Raw genomic sequence first — 22,579 nt, forward strand, 5'->3', positions numbered from 1 at the left:
CCCCACATAGCAGCTCTTCCAGGAACGCTGTTGTGCCAGGGCCTGCCCAGCCCTACCTCTTCAGCGTGCCACTCCCTGACCCCAGCCTCAGGCCACCATCTTTTAGGACGCTGACTCACTGGTGGCTGTTGACCTACATACATGTCTTTGTGCAACATGTGTGCTTGTGTGTACATGTGTTTGGATCAAATCAAGGGTCTTGCACATGCAAGGCCACTGGTTTACCACTGAACAACATCCCTAGCCCATGCTACATATCTTTGATTTATTATGCTGATGATTTGGGGGCTGAGTAGATAGATATATATTTTATAAGCAGGACCTCCCAAGCAGTGCTCAGGGAGTCTGGCACCACTCCCAGTGATTCTTAGCCAGTGGGGGCTGCAGTTCAATGCTAGGGCCGAAGGATGTGGTGCTGCCTGAACTCCAGAGTACTAGGGGCTATGGGGGCCATCCTGTCAGTGCTCAGGGAACTCCAGGGCCACTCCTGGTAATGGTCAGGGGTCTCCAGTCCTTTACCTGGTGGTGCTTGGGATTGAACCTGGGTGGGGAGCATCAAGATCTTGTATGTGCCCTAACATGTCTACTATCTCCCTGGACCTTGCTTAAGTATGTTTTAACACAGGGGCGGAACTCCTTTTTTTTTTCTTCAGAAGTCAGAAGGTGGGTCTGGCTTGGCATGAAAGGATCTCACCACTGGCGATCAGACTGCAAACTTAGCAACACCAGCGTCAGGCAACACCTTCACTTAGCAACAGTTATCTGAGTATCAACACCCCAACAGCTCCACCTGGTAATGCTGTCCTGGCACTATCCCACAATGCTAGAAATATCACTTTGAGTCACCATGTACAAAGCTAGCCCCTAAGCCATTAACGTTTTCTCTTTCCTGACTTAAGTGGCCTTCCCCATGGCGAAGTTTTGCCCAGTAGAGTAGCAGTAGTAATAATACTTCCGAAATGTTCACTACGTTCCAAGCACTGTTTAAGCACCCGACTTAATCCAGCCTTTTAAGATAGGTAGAATAATCATGCCCATTTGACATATGGAAGACTGAGACATAAAGACTGAATCAGAAACGGAATCATCTGAGCAAGAGAACTGTAATGCTAGAAATGAGTTATGAAACCAGATAATCTCTCTGGGATCTTCACACTTAATTCTATTACTCTGCCCCCCCAAAAGTTCATGGTACATACCTGGCGGCCCCCTGAAAAGCCCTTCAATCATACACTAGGACAGATGAAGAAACTGGGGGAGCCCTGTGAGCCTCTTGGGCAGAGTAACAAGGAGAAGCGCTTCCATTCATTTGCCTGAGGCTGTAGGGCTGGCAAGACCAGGAGGGGTGAAGGATGAAGGGAGGAGGCCCCTCCCTATCCCTACCCGCCCCCCTTCCTGCAAGTGGCACTGTGTTTGCTCCTGGGGAGTCTGTCCTGGATGGAAGCAACATTGCTACAGGGAATGCTCCAGGCTCCTTAGACTCTTGGAGGGGATCAGGGTGTCCTTGGCCACAGGGGGCTGGAACCTCAGCAGAGCCCCTTGGGCTCCAGGCCTGGAGGTTGGGGGAGCACAGGGCAGGAAGGAGAGCAGCCAAGGAGGCCACTGGAGACACACCAGTGGTCAGGACTGCACGCCTGAGTGGCGTGTCTACAGTTGAGCTCTGGTTCAGATGGAGCTGAGTCAGCTCGGACTTTTTTGCAAGTCTTCACTGCCCCTCTCTCAGCCTCAGGTTCATCGTCCATAAAATGAGGTCGTCGTCGTCGTCCTCCTCCTCCTCATTCTCCTCCCATTTGGGGCCACACTCAGCTGTCCTCAGGGCTGATTTTTTACTCTGTTTCTAAGACATACTCCTGGCTGGATTCACATATGTGATGCTGGGGATTGAACCTGGGTCCACTGTGTAAAGTCTTGTACTAGTTCTGGCCCAATGTAGGTGAAACTTCTTGAAGACAATGTAAAAATCACAGTACTGAAATACAAAACAGAATGGTAAAAGTATTTTCTCTTCTTTAGGATTTTTTGTTTTTGGGTCTCACTCAGTGGTGCTTGAAGGACCATGTGCCAGGGATCAAGCCTGGGGTTCCAGCATGCAAAGCAGGCCCTAAAATTTATTCCCAGGGGCTGGTGCAATTGTACAATGGGTAGGGCGTTTGCCTTGCACATGGCCGACCCGGGTTCGATTCCCAGTATCCCATATGGTTCCCTGAGCACCGCCAGGAGTAATTCCTGAGTGTAAAGCCAGGAGTAACCCCTGTGTGCATCGCAAGGTGTAACCCAAAAAGAAAAAAAATTATGCACATTTGACATGTGGGAGAAATTTTAGTTGAGCTACCTCCAGGGTACCCTTTAAGATCTTTCCTTCTTTTGGTCATACCAAGTGATGCTCAGGGGTTGCTCCTAACTCTGCACTAAGGAATCACTCCTGGCAGTGCTCGGAGGACAATCCGGGATGCCAGGGATCGAACTCAGGTCAGCCGCATGCAAGGCAAATGCCCTGCCCACTCTACTATCACTCTGCTCCCTTCCTTCCTTCCTTCCTTCCTTCCTTCCTTCCTTCCTTCCTTCCTTCCTTCCATCCCTCCTTCTTCCTCCCTTCCTTCCCTATGTCTTTCCTTCCTTCCTTCCTTCCTTCCTTCCTTCCTTCCTTCCTTCTTTCCTTCCTTCCTTCTTCCTTCTTTCCTTTCTTTATTGAAGTAAGATAGTTCTTACTGAAAAAAACTAAGAAAGATGTGAGGAGAGAGAAAGAGAGCAGTAAGTATTCAAGAGAGAATACAGGCTCCTCCAGAGTAGAAAATGCAAGCAGAGACAGAGGCACGTGTTTAAGGGCGAGTAGTGGTTTGAAGAGCAAGTCCCCTTATGTTTTTTCTTCTTTTTTTCCCTAATAACAATTTCTTTTTGCTAGCTTACTTTGCTTCAAAAATACAGTATGGAATACATGTGACATACAAACTGCCTCATTGTTCGTGTTATTTTTATGTTCTCATCAATTGCCAGCTATTAGCAGCTCCGTTTGGGAGAGTCAAAAGTTCCGTTCCTATTTTCCACAGTGCAGGAGGGCTGGCACTCCTCACCACTGCGCCTTTCAAGAGTCAGCAGTAGGAAGTACTTAGCTCAGGGCTTGCCAACATACAGTGGGTGTTGGATAATTGGAAGCTGTGCATGAGCTTGGATACTAATTGAATTAGTGTCCTGATTTAGTTGATGGCATAGAAGGGTTTCTAGTGGTGAGTTAGGGGGCTCTGCTCTGACCAGTGATACAGATGGTGACATTGCAGTCATGAGAAACAGCATGGATCTGAATTGAGAGAGAGAGAGAGACAGAAAGAGAAAGAGAAAACAGTGACCAATAAATAGAACTAGCATTCAGAACCATTTCTACAGGCTGGAAGAAGCAAGACGACACTGTCCTTCTGTGAATTTCAAGACATTACACAAAGCAGAGGCCTGGGGGAGGCCTGACTTGACCTCAGCTTCGGTGAAAGGGATCTGAATGATTTAGTTGACCACAACCTGATGAGAACTAATCATGGGAGAGAAAGGCTCTGAAGCCCAGCAGTCTTAGGCTGCATTAACAATGTGTCCTGTCCTGACTGGGGGAAATAAAAGGCCTATTGTGCAGGCTTGGTCAGGCCATATCTGGAATCTTGCGTTGCTACACTGGCACATTGGAATCTGGCCAGGAGGGGGACCAGCCCAGCCTCAGCTCCAAAGCACTGGTGCTGAGCATTTTTTTTTGTGTGTGCATATTTTTTCTTTCACACGCCAAACAAACAAACAAACAAATCAGGTGATCATTATTAACCATCCTATTTTACACAGACAGGTTAACTGAGTTGCCCGGGATCAAGCACATACCTAGTTAAAGGAAGGAATGCGAGGCTTTTCCAAATGGATCCCTCTTGTGTTTTCTGCGGAGGAAGACCACACAGGCATCAGTGAACACAGTCATTAAGTTCCTACTGTGAGCCGGGCCCCAGGTTAGTGGAAGCAGCAATGTCAGAGATGTACTTCCTCACCTTCCATAAGCTCCTGGTCTGACAAATAATCCAATAAGAGTGAAGGTTTGAGGGCTATAAGGAAGCTTCAACTCCAGCCCATGTCACACAAGAGCCAATTCCATGTCACTGGTGCCTGGAGAAATTCCGAGGTCAGGGCAAGCCCTTCCCACAGAATGCACGTGCTTCATTGGGATTCTCTTTGGGGTTGGATGCCAAGATGACCTCTGCAAAGGGACATGGAAAGCTTCGTATGGACACCCCTGGCAGACTGACCTCCTGTCTCTTCCTTGTACTCAGAGATTTGAAGGAAAAAGGAGCCTGACATTGAGTGACCCCCCTAAGAGGGTGAGTGGTCTTTGAAAATTCATGTAGCCCCTTTACTAATCAGGGCCATCTTGACTCTAGCTGATCTCATGAGGATACAGGTAGCCTGGGGGTGCTAGTGGCTGAAAGGGCCCAGAGGTAGTTGAGTAGACAGTCTGCTGGCATGGGCGTTTGACCTATGCCCCAGACTAATGTTCTTCCATCGTCTGTCCAGGACCAGATTGCTCTGTACGCTCTGTTTCAAGACCTTCCTTGTTATTTAAACCCAGGTTGCCATGGGAACTGCACTGTTTTCTTGCTGGGGAGACACCTGTACTTCATTCAGCCTTCTGATCATTTTGTGCTGAGAGGACAGAGCATGGCTGCTAAGAGGACAGCTTTGGAATCTGACAGAATCTCCATGGCCTGGCTCTGCCACCCCAAAACTATTTTACTTTTCTAAACCTCCTTTTTCTCTGCTGTAAACTGACCACAAGAACACTTGCCACTCGTAGGGGGTCAGGCAGTGCCTCTAAAAGGCCATTGTCACTGTCCTAATGAACTGGGGCCATGCACCAGTCTCTTTTCAAGTCCTTGGGAGCTTCCTGCCAGCAGGGCCAGTCACCGTGTTCTCTTTGCTTCTCATTATTAATGGCCCCCATGATGTCAATGGCAGGAAGAGGGGATGATTAATCTTGGAGGATGGGAGAGAGTGACTGATAGGGACAATGTTAGTGCTACTGATGCTGGGGTTTGGAAGAAAGTGAGACTGGACTGGTCTTTAGTTTTTCTTAAAAAAAAATTTGTGTGTGTGTGGAGTGGGGTGAATTGGCCACATCTGGCACTGCTCAGGGGTTACCCCTGGCCATGCTAGGAGGCTATATGGAATACGGGGGACTGAATCAGGATCGCCCATGCAAGGCATGTGCTCTATCTTCTGTACTATTGCTCTGCCCCCAATTTTATTTTAAACTGTTTCTGGAGTCACCCAGTGGTTTTGAGGTGTGTGTGTGTGTGTGTGTGTGTGTGTGTGTACACGCACGCGAGCGCACCATTCCCAAAGACACTTGCCAGGAAGTGTAGACCTGAAAATTCAGTGTTGGGGACTACCAGGGCCACCTGGTGGTGCTTAGGGGCCACCAGGGCTACACCCGGAGGCGCTTGGTGACCCATATTGAACAGAGGATGAAAAGTGGAGCCTCGTGCATGCGAGGCACACAGTCCAGCCCTTTTGGCTCTCAGATCCTAACTTGAATCGTATTTATTATCACTGTTATCATAATTACTATTTTATGGACTACAGCCAACGGCGCTCTGGGGCTACTCCTGGCTTTGTGCTGGGGTGCATAGGAGGGGATTTGAGTCATACGATGCAGGGGATCAAAATCAGGCCTCCTGCCTTGCAAAGCATGAGCTCAGCCCATAGAGCCGTCTCCGTAGCCCTGAACTGGATTGTAAAGCGGGGGGGGGGGGGGGGGGGGGCAGCCGTCCATCTGAGCCCCCCATCTTCCCAGGCCTGGCGGTCAGAAGCCACAGGCTGCCGTCCGACGTGGGAAGAACTCACTCCGAGCGGGTCGCGTTGGGTCGCCCTTGGCTCGCGTGGGTCTGTCTGGTGAGCGCGTCTGCTGAGCCGGCCGGCCAGCCTGGGGCGCGCAGGCGGGTGCCGGTTCCGGGGCTTTGGGAACGTGGCGGTGGCAGAGCGCAGCGCCGCCGGTTGACCCTGGCGGCGCGCCGATTGGCTGGCGGCGCCAGGCGGCCTCGCGATTGGCTGGCTCGGAAGGGCCGCGCCGAACCTTTAAGAGGCGCGAGGGGGCGTGTGTGGCAGAGAGCGCTGCTCCGCGCCGCTGCTCGGGTGTCGTCGCGCAGACCGGGGCCGTGGCGGCGGCGCCCAGGCAGCTCCCGGCACGCAGGAGGCCCGCGGAGCGCAGCTGCATCCCGGGGTCCCGGTGCCAGGCGGCGTGGCCCGCGGGTCATGGCCAAAGGCGAGGGCGCCGAGAGCGGGTCCGCAGCCGGACTGCTGCCCACCGGCATCCTTCAGACTGGTGAACGGCCGGCCCAGGTGAAGACGGTGCGTGCCCCGCGCCCCGCGTGGAGGAGGGTCAGGGGGAGGCGGGCAGGTCGAGAGGGGCGCGCCCGCGGAGAGGCTGGGTGCCGGGATCCCGGGGGCTAGCCGAGCACGAGCGGACCCACGAGGAGGCGGAGGCCCCGGGGGGGGGGGGGGTGCCCTGGAGCAGGGGGTGATGGGGAAGGTCCGTGGGCGCCGGTGCCCCCCGGGTGCCCACTCCGTCTCGGTGGAGCGCTTTCTCCCGCAGCTTGCGCTGGTGCCCGGCGCTGGTGCCTCGGCTGTGTTCCGCTTTTCTGCTACCGGCGGCGTGGGTTCGCTTCCCAGAATACTCGAGAGACTTCTGAGATCGGGGGTGGGGTGGGGGGGGGGATTCCCCGCTTTTGGTTTCCCATCTCTCACCCCGTACTCCCCGCGCCACATGCTTACACCCATTCCCTTCTCTACGCTGCCCGGGCCGCTCTCGTTCATTCATAAGAACAAGGGCTCTTGCTCTTAAAGGAGCCGGACTCTTCCCGCCCCGGAGGAGTGAGCGCGGTGGCGCCGCGTGGTAGGTTTTGTGTCTTCACCTTCGCTCCTTCTCGAGGTGAAACGAAGAACCGGATAAAATCGTTTGGCCCTAGGGAGGAGGGAGCCCTGCCGTAGACTTTGCCAGCGGGGGCGCGGGGTGGGGGGTGGGGTGGGGTGGGGGACACGGAGGAGGTTGCCCGCGGCGACACTCTCCTTCTCGCCTTTTCTTTTAATTTTATTAACTTGGAAACCGGGGAGAACAATTATGCTGCTACTAAGTATGAGTAATCCCTCCTTGATGCCCCACCCAGAGAGACTGCTCGTAACTCCCCTAGGAGCCGCGGATTGGGGTGGGGTGGGGGTGGGGGGTAGCTCCAGGGTTTCCTGAAGCCCTGGGTGTCCCTAGGGGTTAGGGACGCTTGGAGACAGATGGAAAGAACAGCTGTGCTTGCAGCCAGCAGGGACTGGGCCCCTCCAGCTCTCTAGAGCCCTCACCCAGCAGGCAGGTGTCTCCTGCCCCTGAGCCAGGGTGGGGGCTAGGGCTGGGTTCAGCCAGCTTTTGGCAGCTAGAGGATTTTCAGGTTGTGGCAGCTGGCACCGCGTGGAGAAAGTTCTGCCGGTGCATGTTGCCCCTCCAGTGTTTGAATTTTTTTTGGGGGGGGCAGTGGTGGTGGTGGTGTTGGGGTGTTATTTCCTGCTGTGCTCAGGGCTTACTTCTGGTGGGCTCGGGACCATATCGGATCCAGCTTGGGTTGGTGGTGTGCAAGGCAAGTGCCCTGCCCACTGTACTACTGCTCTGGTCTCCTACCCCTCCATCTTTGAAAGGAACCTAGCACCCCCCCCCCCCTTTTCTAGGTTCCTAAGAGCAGAGAATACTTGCCTGTGGGAAGTGGGATCTCTCTGGGTGGGACCAGGACAAAGCAGATTTATTCCCCTAGGCATGGTTGACTAGGGAACGGGTTCTTTTTTTGTTTTTCTTTTTGAGTGTTCAGAGCTTATTCCTGGTTCTGCACTTAGGGATCACTCCCAGCGGGATTCAGGCAACCATATATAATGCTGGGGATCAAATCTGGGTCAGCCATGTGCAAGGTGAAGCGCCCTACCTGCTGTGCCCATAGAGGGCAGGTCCCTCTGAATCTCTGGAACCCTGAGGATCTTGGGTCTCTTCTCATTCTTTTCTCTTCTTTGCAGAAAGAACCAAAGAAGAAACAACAGTTGTCCATCTGCAATAAGCTGTGCTATGCAGTTGGGGGAGCCCCCTACCAGGTGACAGGTTGTGCCTTGGGGTTCTTCCTGCAGATCTATCTATTGGATGTGGCTCAGGTGAGTGGGCAGGGCCTGCCAGGGCCCTTTCGGTATATCCCGTGTGGGAAAGACTGAGGATTCCAGGGGAGGCTGGTTCGGTTTCCTCCTCTGACAGGGGGCAGGAAATCCCTGCTTGCTCAGTATCACAGCAGATGAGATGTAAGAAGGCTTTGAAAGGAGCCCGAGGGGGGAGTCTTTCCACCCTGGTGGGCAAGAGCACCAAAGCCACTCTGGTGGTGTTCTGAGCAGAGGCCGGCATACCGTGTCCTTGGCTGGACAGCAGTAAGCTGGCTTAGCTCAGGGGCGGTGGATATCACCAGGTTATGACAGAAGTGCATCCACTTCTACCTGTGGCACACAGGCATGGCAGAGCTGGACTAAATTAGGGGCCTCAGTGTATCAAGTCTTTGAGTGGCATGGATCCACAGAATGAAGTGGGGTTCCCCTGTACTTTAAGAAGCCTTGTTCAGCAACTGGGCATCCTGAGAATTTACCTTGTCTGAACAGGAGTGCTGTCTTTGCGCTGCAGAATCTGATTTTGCAAGCAAGGCATCTGGGTGGCTTCTTTTTGTAGTTGGGAACCCTAAGGCCCAGAATAGAGAAATGACTTCATTCATCTAGTGTTTTTAGTTTGGGGGCCACCCACGGTGGTGTGTATTGTGCTTGGGGGTTGTTTCTGGTGGTGTTCTGGGGAGTGAACTACCGGGTTTCCTGCGTCCAAACCATCATTCAGTTAGCTTTTTCTTTTGTTAATTTTGGGGCCATACCTGGGAGTGCTCGGGGCCTACTCCCCGCTCAGTGCTCAGGGGTTGTTCCTGGCAGAGCTGAAGGACAAGGTGATTTTAGGGATTGAACCAGGGGGCTTTTGCATGTAAAGCATATCCTTTAATCCACTGAGATATCTGTATAGTCCTTGGCTAGTTTTTTTTTTTTGGGGGGGGGGAGGGTTGGTAGTTTTAGGGCCTAACGGCTATTTCCAACTAGGTGTTCAGGAGTTGTTCTTGGCCATGCTTAGGGACTGAATGCAGCGCCTAGATCTAACCAAGGTCAGCCAAGTCCAAGGCAAGCATCCTAACCCCTGTGCTATATCTCCAGACCTCAGCTCATTTTTGAGCAACTCCCCTGGGCCAGGCCCTGAGTGAGGCACGAACACGAGGAACCTGTGTTTGGAGGGTGAAACTGGAGTCTCGGGTGTTAGACCTCAGCGTGGAAGGAGCTGCTGACTTCCCAGCTTGTCGCAACAGCAGCAGTGACAGGACCTTGGGAGAAGGGCCAGAGCCCAGAGAAGCTGGCCTAAGTGCTCAGGCCTTACTTCTACCTCTGTGCTCAGGGATCACTTCTGGTGGGGTTCAGGGGGCTGCATGGGGTGTGGGGATCGAAGCTGGGTTGTTAACGTTCATGGCAAGTGCTTACCTGCTGTACTGTTTCTCTTGCCCTAAATGTAATTTTTTTGGCAGGGCTTACTCCTGGCAGGGGACCATATGTGGTGTCAGGGTCAACTGTGTGCAAGGCAAGCACCTTAACCCCTGTACTGTCTCTCTAGCCCTAGACCCCTTTTTTTAGTTGGTGCTGAGGGGAGGGGTGCAGTCCAATGCTGGGAGATTGGACCCAGGACCTTGGTCATTGGTCATTCAGGCTTATTTTTTACTATTAAACCACCTATTCAGTTCCAGGTCACTTGGAGGGGTGGGGGAGGTACGGGGGAGACTGTCGGGAAGTACTTGGAGCTGTTCCTGGCACTGTGTTTTGGGGCAGTTCCTCATGGTGCTCCAGGAACCAGGTGGTTCCAGGGATCAAACTGGTCTTCTCTCATGTAAAGCCATGTGCACTAGCCCTTTGAGGCGCTCTGCCCCAAGCCATGTTTTTGTTTCTTTGTTTTTGGGGGGCCACACCTGTTGATGCTCAGGGTCTATTCCTGGAGGGTAACCCCTGGCAATGCTCAGGGGACCATTTGGTGCTGGGGATGGACTTTGGGCCTCCAACTTGGAACGCTTGAGTACTAGCTCCTTGAGTGGTCTCCCTCGCTCCTTCCCAAGACCACGTTTTAAAAGCAGTTATAGGGGTCCTTTTTCACATCCAAGATAACAGCTTGACCCTGTAAAATAGGGATCACAGCTCCTCTTTATACAGATGGGGAAAATGTGGCCAGCTCTGTCCGTCCAGCAAAATGCTAGTTGGGATTTCAGGTGTTTGAACACTGAGGAAGGTGAGCCGTGGTCTTGGATTCACTCTAATTAAGGGAGTGTTTTCAAGGGCAGTGGAAGGGAGGACTTTAGAGTTGGCGGCTTTCTAAGAAGACACAGTATCCCTAGCAGGAACTTTTACTGCATGTTAACAGACCTAGTAAAGAGGCCATAGGTGAGGTGGGGAGGGCGTCCCCTGCTTCTGTGAGGGTTGAGATGGGGAGAAGGAGGAAGAGGTCAACTTTTCCCTCTTCCGCATTCCAGGTGAGCCCTTTTTATGCCTCCATCATCCTATTTGTGGGCCGCGCTTGGGATGCCTTCACAGACCCCCTGGTGGGCTTCTGCATCAACAAGTCCTCCTGGACCCCCCTGGGCCGCCTCATGCCCTGGTAAGTAAGAAAGTCTCCTTCAAGCGGCAGTAGATGCGACTTTTGGTATATCATCAGTCCTTCCATCTGACTTGTCACGAGTGGGAGAGTAAGAAGGAATGATGTTACCAAACCCAGAATGTTGAAATCCCAGCTGAGGCCTCAGTTGCCCTAGGTTTGTGCACCGGGGGGGGGGGGGGGGTGTGGGGGGGGGCTGCCAGTTCATCCCCAGGCTGGCCAAACTGCCAGACTGCCCAGCCTGGTTGCTCCCCAGGGTCCATTCCCTTCCATCAGGCTGGGCTCTGCTTCTTGTATTATCACTCCCCACGTGGCAGAGGTGCACTGTGTTAATGCTTGAGAGGCTTGAGTCCTGTGTCACTCTGTTCAGTGGTCACCTGATGTCACCGAGCCTCAGGTTTCTTCCACAGGAAGGGGGTGATCATTCCTCCTCGCCCGCCCCGGTGTGGTGAGGATGAACTGTCTCTTTATGTGCTTTCGGAATCGTGCCTGGCACAGAGTAAGCGCTATCTCCTTTGGCACCCTTCAGAGTGACTTCTGGTAGAGCCAGGGCGGAGGTAATAAAACCTCACACACCCATAATCTCTGCCCGCCCCCCCCCCCCCGAAAAGATGAGGTGAATTATCTTTTCCCGTTGGCACAGGACTGGCTCTCTTGAGCCTTGGGTTTTGGGGCGAGGTGGGGGTGGTGGTTCCCCATCAGACAGCAAAGGAGCCCCACCGGACAGTCTGACCGGCGGGAGCTCCAGTTCCCTCCAGGACATCCTGCTGGGTAAAGGGGGGGGACATACCCCTTTCATCTCCAGCCCATCCAGGCACGAGTGGGCGCCTTCCTGCCCCAGGGGTGCCCATACCTGATCTCCGGCCTTCAAAGCTCTCCCCCAAGTCTCCGGTCCCCCAACAGCTTCCTTTCCCACGAGGTCCCCCTCCCAGCACAATCCCGCCCACCCTTGGCTCAGGCCCAAATTGGGGCCTTTGATCCGGGCTTCAGGGCCAGTGCCAGGGAACCAGCCTACCTGGGCGGGTTGCTTGGAACTCAAGCAAGCCAACGCAGGAGGCCTGGCCCTGTACCCGCCTTCCTGGCAGCTGGTGGGAGGCGGGGCTGTGCTGCCACATCGCCTCATGAGGAACAGCCAATGGGAGCCGACAGACCGCGGGGGCCAGCCCTGCCCAGCAGCGCCCGGGTTACTCCCAGACACTGTGATGCCTCCCTGTGGGCTGTTCAGCTGCCCGACTGGAGAGGATGGAGCGTTCGTTCGGGGAGGCTGTGACAGGAGCCCTGATTCTCTGCGGAGACACGACACGTGGCCTCGGGGAGGGGGGGCGGGGGAGGAGGGGGCGAGGCCCTCCCCGTGGGAAGGACGCTCTGAGGGCCTCTGCCAGGCAGGTAGGGCCACGTCTCTTCGTGCAGTCGCCGAGGGCCCCGCAGGCTGATTCCTGATTTGCACCGCGTGGGGGTGCAAGTCCTCACCTGTCCGCTGGGAACTCCCGATGGTTGCGCTTGAGGGGTGCCCCCCCACCCCGTGTCTGGGTGTGGCTGGATCAGTTGTGGGCTAGGGACTTCTTCCCTGACCTCGACACCCTTGGGACCCGGGACCCGCAGGCCGTCCATCTCCTTTTAGTGTGGGGAGGAGCTTTGCCTTTTTGGGGTTCCAGAACCTTGTGGGTCTTTCTCCTCCTGGCTCTCAGACCAAGCCCCTCTGTTTGTGAGCATCTAAACCTCCCCCTTTCAGTACAGAAAGACAGATGCTGTCCCTGCAGTTCAGAGGCCTAAAGAGAGGCAGCGGAGATGCGAGATGCAAGGCTCTGATCCCTGTCCCCAGGCTTATATAGGACCGCTGAGTTTTTCCTGGGTCACAGCGAACAAACACTGTCACCTGATACTTTTTGTTTTTTTTTGTTTTGGGGCCAAACCTTGCAGGGGCTCAATGCTACTCCCAGTTCTGTGTTTGGGGATCACTCCCAACAGTGAATGCAAAGCATGCACTCAGCCCATTGACCTATGTTATTTTTAGCTGAAAATAATTATTTTTGTACATTGGGCCTCCCAAGCATTTTCATAGGGGACCCCAGAGGTCACTCCTTGTGAAAACTGCCAGGAAGTAGGAGCTGGGTAGCTCATTACTAGGGTCTGATGATACAGTGCTATTTGGGACCTGCAGTGTTGGGGCCACCAGGACTAAATCCAGCAATGCCTGGGGAACAGACAGTGCTGAGGATTGAACCCAGGGCCTCCTGCATGCTAGGCATGTGCACCTAGCCCTTTGAGCTATTGCCCTGGCCTTATTTTCTATGTTTTAATGTCAACTTACTTAAATTCTCAAAACTGCGTCAACCCTGGGCAGAGAGATAGTCCAGGGTGTTAGGCTCTTTCCTCGCACGTGGCTGCCCTGGAATCAGTCCCTCCTGCAATACCACATATGGTGCCCTGAGCCCCGCAAGGAGAGAACCCTCAGTTCAGACCCAGGGTTAAGCCCTGAGCACCACTGGGTGTGACGCAAATAAACAAAAAACAAAAAACCCTACTTCAACCCAATGAAGGAGAGCCAAAGTCCCTTATCATAGACTGTCAGACCCTATATGGCCTGGTATCCCATTTCCTCTCAAACTTCCCTTCAGTCCTTTCATACTCTCTCCTGTCTCCCCACTGGGCCTTCTGGCAATTCATCAGACTGCTGGCATCCTCCCCCCGCTAGGGACCTTTTGCGATGAAAGTCCCATTGGGCTGCCCTTTTCTTCCCTCGGAGTGTGTGGCCAGCTCCCTCCTCAGCCAAACCTTGGCACGAATGTCACTTTCTTAGTGAGAGAAAGTGAATTGCGCACTCCTGTTCCAAATCCCCTTTGGCCTGAATTCTTTTCTCGATTTCACTTGCCTCCTAATGTTATATAACTTTATTTTTTTGGCAGTGTCAGGGATTGAACTCAGGACCTTATGTAAGGTATCAGGCCTGCTGCTGAGCCACACCCCTGTCCTGTTAAGTGTGTGTGTGTGTGTGTGTGTGTGTGTATGACTTTTAAATTTTTTTAAAATTTTTTTGGGGGGCTTACTCCTGGACCTGCATTTAGCGATTACTCCTAGCAGTGTTTGGGAACCAAAATGGGGCTGGGGATTGAACCGAGGTTTGGTATATGGAAGGCAAATACCCTATCCCCAGTATTATCTCTTCAGACCCTTGTTTTTTAAAAAATGTTGTACTATTTTTAGTTTAGGTACTGTCACAGTTGGGCTGGAGCAATAGCACAGCAGGTAGGGTGCTCACCTTGCACACGACCGACCCGGATCCGATTCCTCTGTCCCTCTTGGAGAGCCCAGCAAGCTACCAAGAGAATCTCGGCCACAAGGCAGAGCCTGGCAAGCTCCCCATGGTGTATTTGATATGCCAAACACAGTAACAAGTCTCACAATGGAGACGTTACTGGGCCCGCTCGAGCAAATCGATGAACAACGGGAGGACAGTGCAGTGCAGTGCTACTGTCACAGATAACAGTTTTATTAAAATTGTGGCTATGGGACCTGAGAGCTAGTGCTGCAGGCTAGAGCGAGCACATGCTTCACGTGTGGGAGCCCCTGGTTTGATCCCACATAGTCCCTCAAGGAATCAGGAGGGTCCCCCAAGCACCACTGGGTATAGCTCAGAAAATGAAAATGAAAACCAAGCCTTTTTCCCACTGGGAGAAACCCACTTTTTCCTCTTGAATATGTCCCCTCCCTCCTCTTTCTTTTTCTCCCCTCATACTTCAATTTTTTTGTGTGTGCTGGGGGCCACACCTGGCAATGCTCAGGGGTTACATCTGGCTCAGCACTCAGGAATCACTCCAGCCAGTGCTCTAGGGACCGTATGGGATGCAGGGGATCGAACTCAGGTGAACCAAGTGCAAGGCCATCACCTTACGCACTATTTCTCTGGCCCCCTCCCCTCATACTTCTCTAACTAAATTTATTTCAGTAAAACTATTTTGCTTCATAAAACAAAAAACAAAAAGCCCTCAACCAAACATGCAAATAAGAACTGTGGTAAAATATACTGAAGATAAAGCGTACCACTGAGGGCCAGGAATGTGCGTCTTCAGTGGAGTCCTGCCTTGTACCTGTGAGCCCTGGGTTCAATCCCTGGCACTGCAAACAACCAAAAAAAAAAGAAAAAAGATAAAGTTCATTTTAAGCATATTGCTCAGTAGCATTCAGCATCTTCACACTGTTGTCTGACAATCTCTACCATCCCATCCCAAGCGCTTTTTCACCTTCCTGAGCTGAAACTCTGTACCCATTCAAAACGAATTCCTAATCTTCCCTCTCCATCATTATCCCACTATGCCTAGAAAATTCTATCTTCCCCCAGTCCTATGAGTTTGGCTAAGTGTAAAATAAAAGCAACTCACAGAAGAGCTTCTTTTGTATATGGCCCATTTCTTTCCCCCTCATGTCCTCAAAGTTCATCTACTCCCAGTTATTCAGGGCCAATTGGACTGGACAGCTCAATGTGAAGGCAATGCTGCCCAAACTCTGCAGTGCTACCACCCAGCGGTGCCCAGGGCATACAGGGCTACACCCAGTGGTGGTTGGGCAGCCAAATGGTGTCAAGGGTAAACTGAGGGTTGGGCACTATATACGGAATGCATCCTCACCCCTGTTGTAGTCCTCTGAACCCTGAATTCCATTTCATTTTTTAAAAGACTGAGTAATGCATATATGTACTCATTTATTTATTTTACTACACGCTCCAAGAAGTGCTCAGGACTAATCCTGACTCTGTACTCAGAGATCACTCCTGGCAGGCCATATGGGTTGCTGGGGATCGAATCCAGGTTGGCCTCAGGGCAAGACAAGCCCCCTCCCCACTGTCCTCTCTCTCTCGCCCCTGCATATACCTTTTGAGTTGTGTTGGGCTTCCACTTGCTGAATAGGATACACATTCCACAGACATTCCCTGTTGTTTGCTCTGTTCCCTAACGCACCCCAGGAAATTAGATCAGTGCTCTGCTCACAGATGCTGCTTAACTGTTTCTTGAGCAAATGCTGAATGGAAGGCAGGTGCTAATAGTATTCTCATTCTGCTGATGAGAAAATAAGCCTCAGAGAAGTTAAACAATTTGCCCAACATCCAGTTAGTTCACAAATTCCCAAATGTATTTGGCCCTCTGCAGTGCCACTGTCTACCAGGACCATCCAGCGGTGCCCAGGGCTACAGCCAGTAGTGCTTGAGCAGGCAAGGGGTCCCTCTGTCCTCTTTCAGAAAAAAAAAAAAATTACTGCCACCCACCACCACCTCAGCCCCAGAGATCTACCATCTTTAAGCAAATGAACAGCACCTTCCAAGGCTACTGGACCCCTCCCTACCTCTGTCCACTTTGAGAAACAGATTTAGTGACGGATCTCAGGATAGACCTCTAGAGTGTGGTTCCCAATGCCTCGCACCACTGCACAGTGCCGCCCTTACTGACGCGGGAAATGAGCTCTGAGCACTGTGATGAGGTGGGGTCCAAAGGGCAGACGTTTGCCCCCTTTAGTCATCTCCCCAGAAGGAATGCCTTTGTTCAGAGCTGCCCTTCCCACCCACGTTGTGTGCATGCATGCATGAGCACGCATGAACATGTGTTGGGCTCACTCCTTCCTGCCCTGTGAGGTTGCGGCCTCTGTTCTCAGTTCCCCAGCCCATAGGTAGGATCTGCTTTGAGATGCAGTGTTGAGGAGAGGCCTGTGGGATCTGTCCCAACCAGCCCTCCTGGGAAGTCCCATCAGCATCTTCCTGGGGGCCCTAGCACGGATGGATTCAGGGGAGGCATTTCCTTTTCCCTGGTATGCTGTGAGGAATCTGGGGTGGCCTCCACCCCCCCATTCAGACCCTCCCGTTCCTCAGGATCATCTTTTCCACGCCCCTGGCCATCATTGCCTACTTCCTCATCTGGTTCGTGCCTGACTTCCCACAGGGCGAGTGGCTGTGGTACCTGATTTTCTATTGTCTCTTTCAGTCACTGGTCACGGTGAGTGGGGCTGCCCTGGGTGTCTGGGGGCAGGGCTGAGGGCAGTCCCTGGGGCCTCTCTGGCCATGTCTGACTGGCCCCGGGCCTCTCTTCTGTACCAGTGTTTCCACGTTCCTTACTCAGCACTCACCATGTTCATCAGCACGGAACAGAGCGAGCGGGACTCGGCCACTGCCTATCGTGAGTGCCCTCCCCTGCATCCCAGTCCCCTCTCTCCCGCCGTCTCACTTTCTGTGTGGCCTAGTTGTAGCTCTGTTCTTGGAGATGAGACCATCTTAAAAATAGCGCAGTCTGAGCTGGGAAAATGGCTCAGGGTCCTGTGCACCCAAGCACTACGGAGCGTGACCTCAAAATGACCAAAAAAAAAATTCCATCCTCTTCTTGCACTGGTAAGACCAGAGAGGTATAGGAATTAGTCAGAGGTCGCACAGCAAGCCCATGTGTTGAGACCAAGATGCCATCAACCTCATGCCCTATATTCCTATATGCCACCCTATCTGCCACGATCACCGTGACTAGGTCACAGCTGACCTTCTCTGGGGAGCTCTCAAGTTATGAGGCTCCCCCCCCCAGAGATCTCCATTTCACTGTGCAGGGATGACTGTGGAGGTCCTGGGCTCGGTGCTGGGCACAGCCATCCAGGGACAGATTGTGGGCCAAGCGGATACGCCTTGTGTCCAGAATTCGACATCCACCAACCGCACAAACATCACCTCACCCAGAGAAACGGTGAGCGCCCTCCGCAGGGCAGGAGTCGGGGAGGTGAGGGTGGTGGGCATTACCCTCACCGTGGTCATTGCATGTGGGGTGCCAGACAGGCCGGTCAGTGCTTGACTGAGCAGAGAAGGGATCCAGCCGAGAGCGGCAGAAGAACTTGCCCAGGCCCAGAGAGCCAGTGAGTGGGGAGGATGCCAGGCGGGAGATCTGAACAGCTGGGGGCTCTCTGACTTTGCAGCTTGGCTTCTGGACTTCTCACTTCTTGGGCCTTAGTACCTTGGGTAGTAGCATGGGCCCTGTTTCTCTCCCATTTTCCAGAGGGAGAAGGTGCCGCCACAGAGAGTTAGCTGAAATCACACGACTGTCTCTGTTCGCCTTTCTAGAAAAATGCCTACCTGCTGGCGGCGGGCGTCATCGCCTCCATCTACGTCATCTGTGCTGTCATCCTCACCCTGGGCGTGCGGGAGCAGAGAGGTGAGGCCCTCTGGGGAGGGGTACAGGCACCAGCACCAAGCAGCCGGGTCCCTCTGTCTGGGTCTCCTCTGCATGCGTAAACAGGCCTCTGGATCTTCCTCACTGTCCTCTCTGCCCCTTCAGAAGCCTATGAGGCTCGGCAGGCTGAATCCGTGTCCTACCTTCGGGGTCTCCGGCTGGTCATGAGCCATGGCCCATACATCAAGCTGATTGCTGCCTTCCTCTTCACCTCACTGGCTTTCATGGTGAGTCGGGGCCTGATTTGCACTGGGAACAGGGTCAGGATGGGACAAAGCCTGGGGGACAGCAGGAGTGTCTGGGGGGGACAGAGTCCCTCAGAGGGGCACGCGCAAGCGGGGCATCACTCTCACCTGTTCCTGTTTGCCCTATCCCCAGCTCGTGGAGGGAAACTTCGCCTTGTTTTGCACCTACACTTTGGGCTTCCGGAATGAGTTCCAGAATCTACTCCTGGCCATCATGGTGCGTATGGGACCCCGAGGGTGGGCAGGTAGCCCGGGCTTTAGTAGTCTGGGGTGGGCAATGGTTCTATATGAAGAGTCAGAGATAGGCCCAGACAGGCCCACATCCACAGTGGAGGATTCTTGGCTGACCCTGACCTTTAACTGCTTAGTAGATACGACTAAGAAAGAAAAGGTTTTGGTACATACATTACCAGAAACTAACACTATGTGATCTGTCACCACTGGAAAATGAAAGAGTTGGGTGGTCAGGAAATGACTCAATACATGCGTGACATGTCTGAGGCGATGGGTTCAACCCCTAGAGTGCATTAAAAAAGATTTTAAAAGGAAGAAATTAAATAAAAAAAAAAAGGAAAGAGGACAGAGTTTGAGGTAGGTGTTCAGATTGAGGACAGAGCAAAGCACACGTGTGGAGGCTGAGCCCTCTGGAACTTCCTGAACAGCAGGAAGTGATTAGGCTCTGCCAGTCAGCTTCCTGGATACCAGACGGTGCTGGGCAGGACGGGAAATACCTCTGGGGTTCTGAGAAGGGCAGGAGGGGTGGTGGCAGGGCTCAAACCCACCTGCCTTTCCCCTTGGTCTACCCACAGATCTCGGCCACACTCACCATTCCCTTTTGGCAGTGGTTCTTAACCCGGTTTGGCAAGAAGACAGCTGTGTATGTTGGGATCTCGGTAAGTGGGGCAGAGGGGACCACCAGGCTGGGGGGGACTCTCAGTGGTGGGAACCTTCTGAGGGACTCACCTCCCCACATCTACTCCCCCCTAGTCTGCAGTGCCTTTCCTCATCTTGGTGGCCCTCATCGAGAGTAACCTGATTGTCACTTACGTGGTGGCGGTGGCAGCTGGCATCAGTGTCGCTGCTGCCTTCCTACTACCTTGGTGAGTATCTCTGGGCCACCCCCCGGGACCCCTGCCCTTGCCCCTTGAGAGACTTCCAGGTAGGCCAACCTCTGGGTCCAGATGGGGGTTGCATGGCGGTTCAGGCTGTGAACTGTGTGAGGGTACCAGGGCCGGAGTGGGCCGCTTCTCCTCAGAGGGCCTGTGCCCTAGGGTGGCATACTCCATGCAGTGACCTCCCCTCAGACAGAGGCCTGGGCGATCCTCTCAGCTGCCCTCACTCTCTGCAGGTCCATGTTGCCCGATGTCATTGACGACTTCCACTTGAAGCAGCCCTTGGCCCATGGCACTGAGCCCATCTTTTTCTCCTTTTACGTCTTCTTCACCAAGTTCGCCTCCGGAATCTCACTGGGCGTCTCCACTCTCAGTCTTGAGTGAGTGCGGGGTGGGGAGCCTGTGGCAGGGCCAAGCGCGGTCAGAGCCAGATATCCCCTCTCATCTCTCCCCGGCCCACTTGATCCCACAGCTTTGCTGGGTACCAGACACGTGGCTGCTCACAACCGGTGCAGGTCAAGTTTACACTAAAGATGCTGGTGACCTTGACCCCCATAGTCCTCATCCTGCTAGGCCTGCTGCTCTTCAAGCTGTACCCTATTGACGAGGAGAAGCGGCGGCAGAACAAGAAGGCTCTGCAGGCTCTGAGGTGAGAGCAGGGGCCGCTGGGAGGTGATGGGGTGGGCGGGCAGTCACAACATTCACGCCCTCCACTCGCTCCTGTGGCTAGTCCACGTGGTCCCTCCCTAGAGGCTGCCTGTGCCCCTTCACTGTTCGCAGGAAAGGCAGCTGACAGTTCTTTTCATTTTTTATTATTAATTTTTTTATTTTGGGCCACACCTGACAATACTCAGGGCATACTCCTGGCTCTGCACTCTGGAATTACTCCTGGTGGTACTTGGGGGACCATAATGGATGTCAGGGAATCCATCCCAGGTTGCATGCAAGGCAAGTGCCCAACCCCTGTCGCTTCAACCCCTGACCATTCCTTTTTTTTTTAATCTTTGGGTTTGGGGGCGACCCCTTGCAGTGCACAGGGCTTACTCCCAACTCTGCGCTTGGGACCACATGGGATACCAGGGCTCAAACTTGGGTTGGCCATGTGCAAGGCAAGCGCCCTACCTGCTGTACTATCTCTCTTTTGTGGAGCCCTGGTCTCGTGAGTGGGAGGCAGGTGTCCTACTGTTGAGCCACATCTCCAGACAATAGCTCACAGTCCATTTCTTTTCCTTTTTTGTGCCACGTCCAGTGGTGCTTGGGGACTACTCAAAACATAGTGCTCGGGATGATTGCTTGGCAGTAGTGCTTGGGGGATCGTGTGGTATTGGGATGGAACCTGGGGCTCTGACATGCAGAGCATGTGCTCCAGCCCTTTGAGCCATCTCCCTGGCTACACACTGAGCTGCATGCCGGGTACTGTGCAGAGTGGTCTTACATCCTCGTCTCACAGTGACTCATTGGAAACCCAGAGTGTTCCAGGCATTGCCCTAACGGCTGAAACAAGCTCAGACCCCTGCCCCACGGAGTTTGTTTCAGGGACCCTGCAGTCGTCATCCCCTTTAGTCCTCCAACAAGTCTGGCCGTCAGGGATTCCTGATTCTCATTCTGCAGATGAAGAAGCGGAAGCTGAGCCAACAAGAGGGACTGGCCCTGTTGCTAAGGGGTAGAGCTCAGATCCAGAGCTGGCCTGTTGCAGGGCTGGCCTGGTGTACAGGACATCAGATATGGTCGCAGCCCAGCCCCTCAGAAGACCAGAGGGCAGGCTGAAGCAAATCATACTGGTTCTTCAGCCCGCTCAGGCCAGAGTATGTTCTTGTGGGCAGCAGGAACACCATTAGGGGTAGGCCTGGTGGTTGTGACCAGGTTCCATCTCTAACTCCACAAGGAGTGGGGGAAAGAACAGTGAACAGAGCAGCCAGCTGTTTCAGAGCTGAAAGTGGGAGTGAGCTGCCAGGAGTGGCCGATGCGGTGTGTGAAGCAGGTGGAGCAGAGGTAAGGCCGATCCTCCAACCTGTCTCCTCTGGCTCTTGCAGAGAAGAGGCCAGCAGCTCCGGCTGCTCCGACACGGACTCCACAGAGCTGGCCAGCATCCTTTAGGGCCTGCGTGCTGCCGAAGCCACCCACCATGGCCTGGGACTCCCGGCCACACGAGGAATCGGGCGTGTGTGCTCGCGCACTGAACAGTCTCCAGGTGCCAGGAGGAGAGTGAAAGAGGGACAGGCCCGGGACACCTCTCGTACCCATCGCAGGGCGGGCCGAGCAGGCCTATAGCTGCCCTCCCGTCTGCCCACCTGCTGCCCAGGCCCAGCCCTGGGGCTGCTACTGTGAATATGCCAAGGACTGGCCGGGCCAAGCCCAACACTAATGCAGAGATGTTTTATACAGAGACTAATTAATAACTTAATGACTGTATATAGCAATGTGTGTGTGTTTGTCTATGTCTGTGAGCTATTAATGTTATTAATTTTCATAAAAGCTGGAAAAACAAGACCTGCTTCTGTCGTTATCCTCGGCAGCTGTGGAGTGATAATACAGCATTTCCTTACTATCAGCCGACCAGAGTTCAATCGCTGGCATCCCATATAGTCCCCTGAGTCCCCGGGAGTGATTCCTGAGCACAGATTCCTGATCACTGAGCATCACCGGGTGTGGCACAAACACAAAACAACAACAACTACAAATATCAAGAGGAGGAAACAGCTCCAGTGTAGATACACTGATGTCTGACTCAAATGCACCCCACTTCTGTGAGCCTGCTCTTCGGTGTCAGAGATGACCACACAGGCAGACATCTGAGCCTGCCCAGAACTACACCCTGTGTGTGTGTGTGTGCAGGAGGACCTACCTGTGCTGGGACTGACTGACTGAGACATACTGAGATGGTGCTTGGGGCCTCTGGGCCCAATGGTGGAGCTGGTTGGGAGTTAGAGGGATGCGATGGCAGGATGGTCGGGGCTTCCCATGGGCCAGGCATGTACGCAATCACTCAAGCCACATCCCCAGGCTTGATTGGGCATTTTGGGTTCCCTGAGACCTGCAATTCTTTCTCTACAGCTGTTGCAGGATTAGAGTGTGAGAATGTCCCTGGGTGCTGTGGGAAGGTGACTGAGGAAGGGTCCCTTGTGTTGCTGAAAAGCTTCCTCTGGATTGGCGAAGAGAAGGGGAGGCGGCACTGATTGGCACTGTTCAAATACTCTAGTCCATTTCAAGTTGCCATTGGTTGTACTATTTTTTTTTTTTTGATGGGGAGGGGTTAATGTTGGGCCATACCTGCCTATTCTCAGG

At 53.4% G+C, this 22,579-nt stretch overlaps 1 protein-coding gene across 1 annotated transcript; it reads left to right on the plus strand.

Annotated features, from left to right (window-relative positions):
• Window positions 1–6,178: 6,178 nt before the first annotated feature.
• On the plus strand, window positions 6,179–21,784 carry MFSD2A (MFSD2 lysolipid transporter A, lysophospholipid). The gene is made up of 14 exons (XM_056123432.1): window positions 6,179–6,364; window positions 8,063–8,196; window positions 10,626–10,750; window positions 16,605–16,728; window positions 16,830–16,908; window positions 17,324–17,457; window positions 17,829–17,919; window positions 18,043–18,164; window positions 18,316–18,399; window positions 18,992–19,075; window positions 19,170–19,282; window positions 19,531–19,674; window positions 19,767–19,943; window positions 21,328–21,784. The coding sequence occupies exons 1-14, from the start codon at window positions 6,274–6,276 to the stop codon at window positions 21,389–21,391; spliced, it is 1,566 nt and encodes a 521-aa protein (XP_055979407.1). The 5' UTR covers window positions 6,179–6,273; the 3' UTR covers window positions 21,392–21,784.
• Window positions 21,785–22,579: the final 795 nt, after the last annotated feature.

This window comes from Sorex fumeus, unplaced genomic scaffold, assembly GCF_029834395.1.
Source record: "Sorex fumeus unplaced genomic scaffold, SorFum_2.1 ptg000047l, whole genome shotgun sequence".
NCBI classification, from domain to species: domain Eukaryota; kingdom Metazoa; phylum Chordata; class Mammalia; order Eulipotyphla; family Soricidae; genus Sorex; species Sorex fumeus.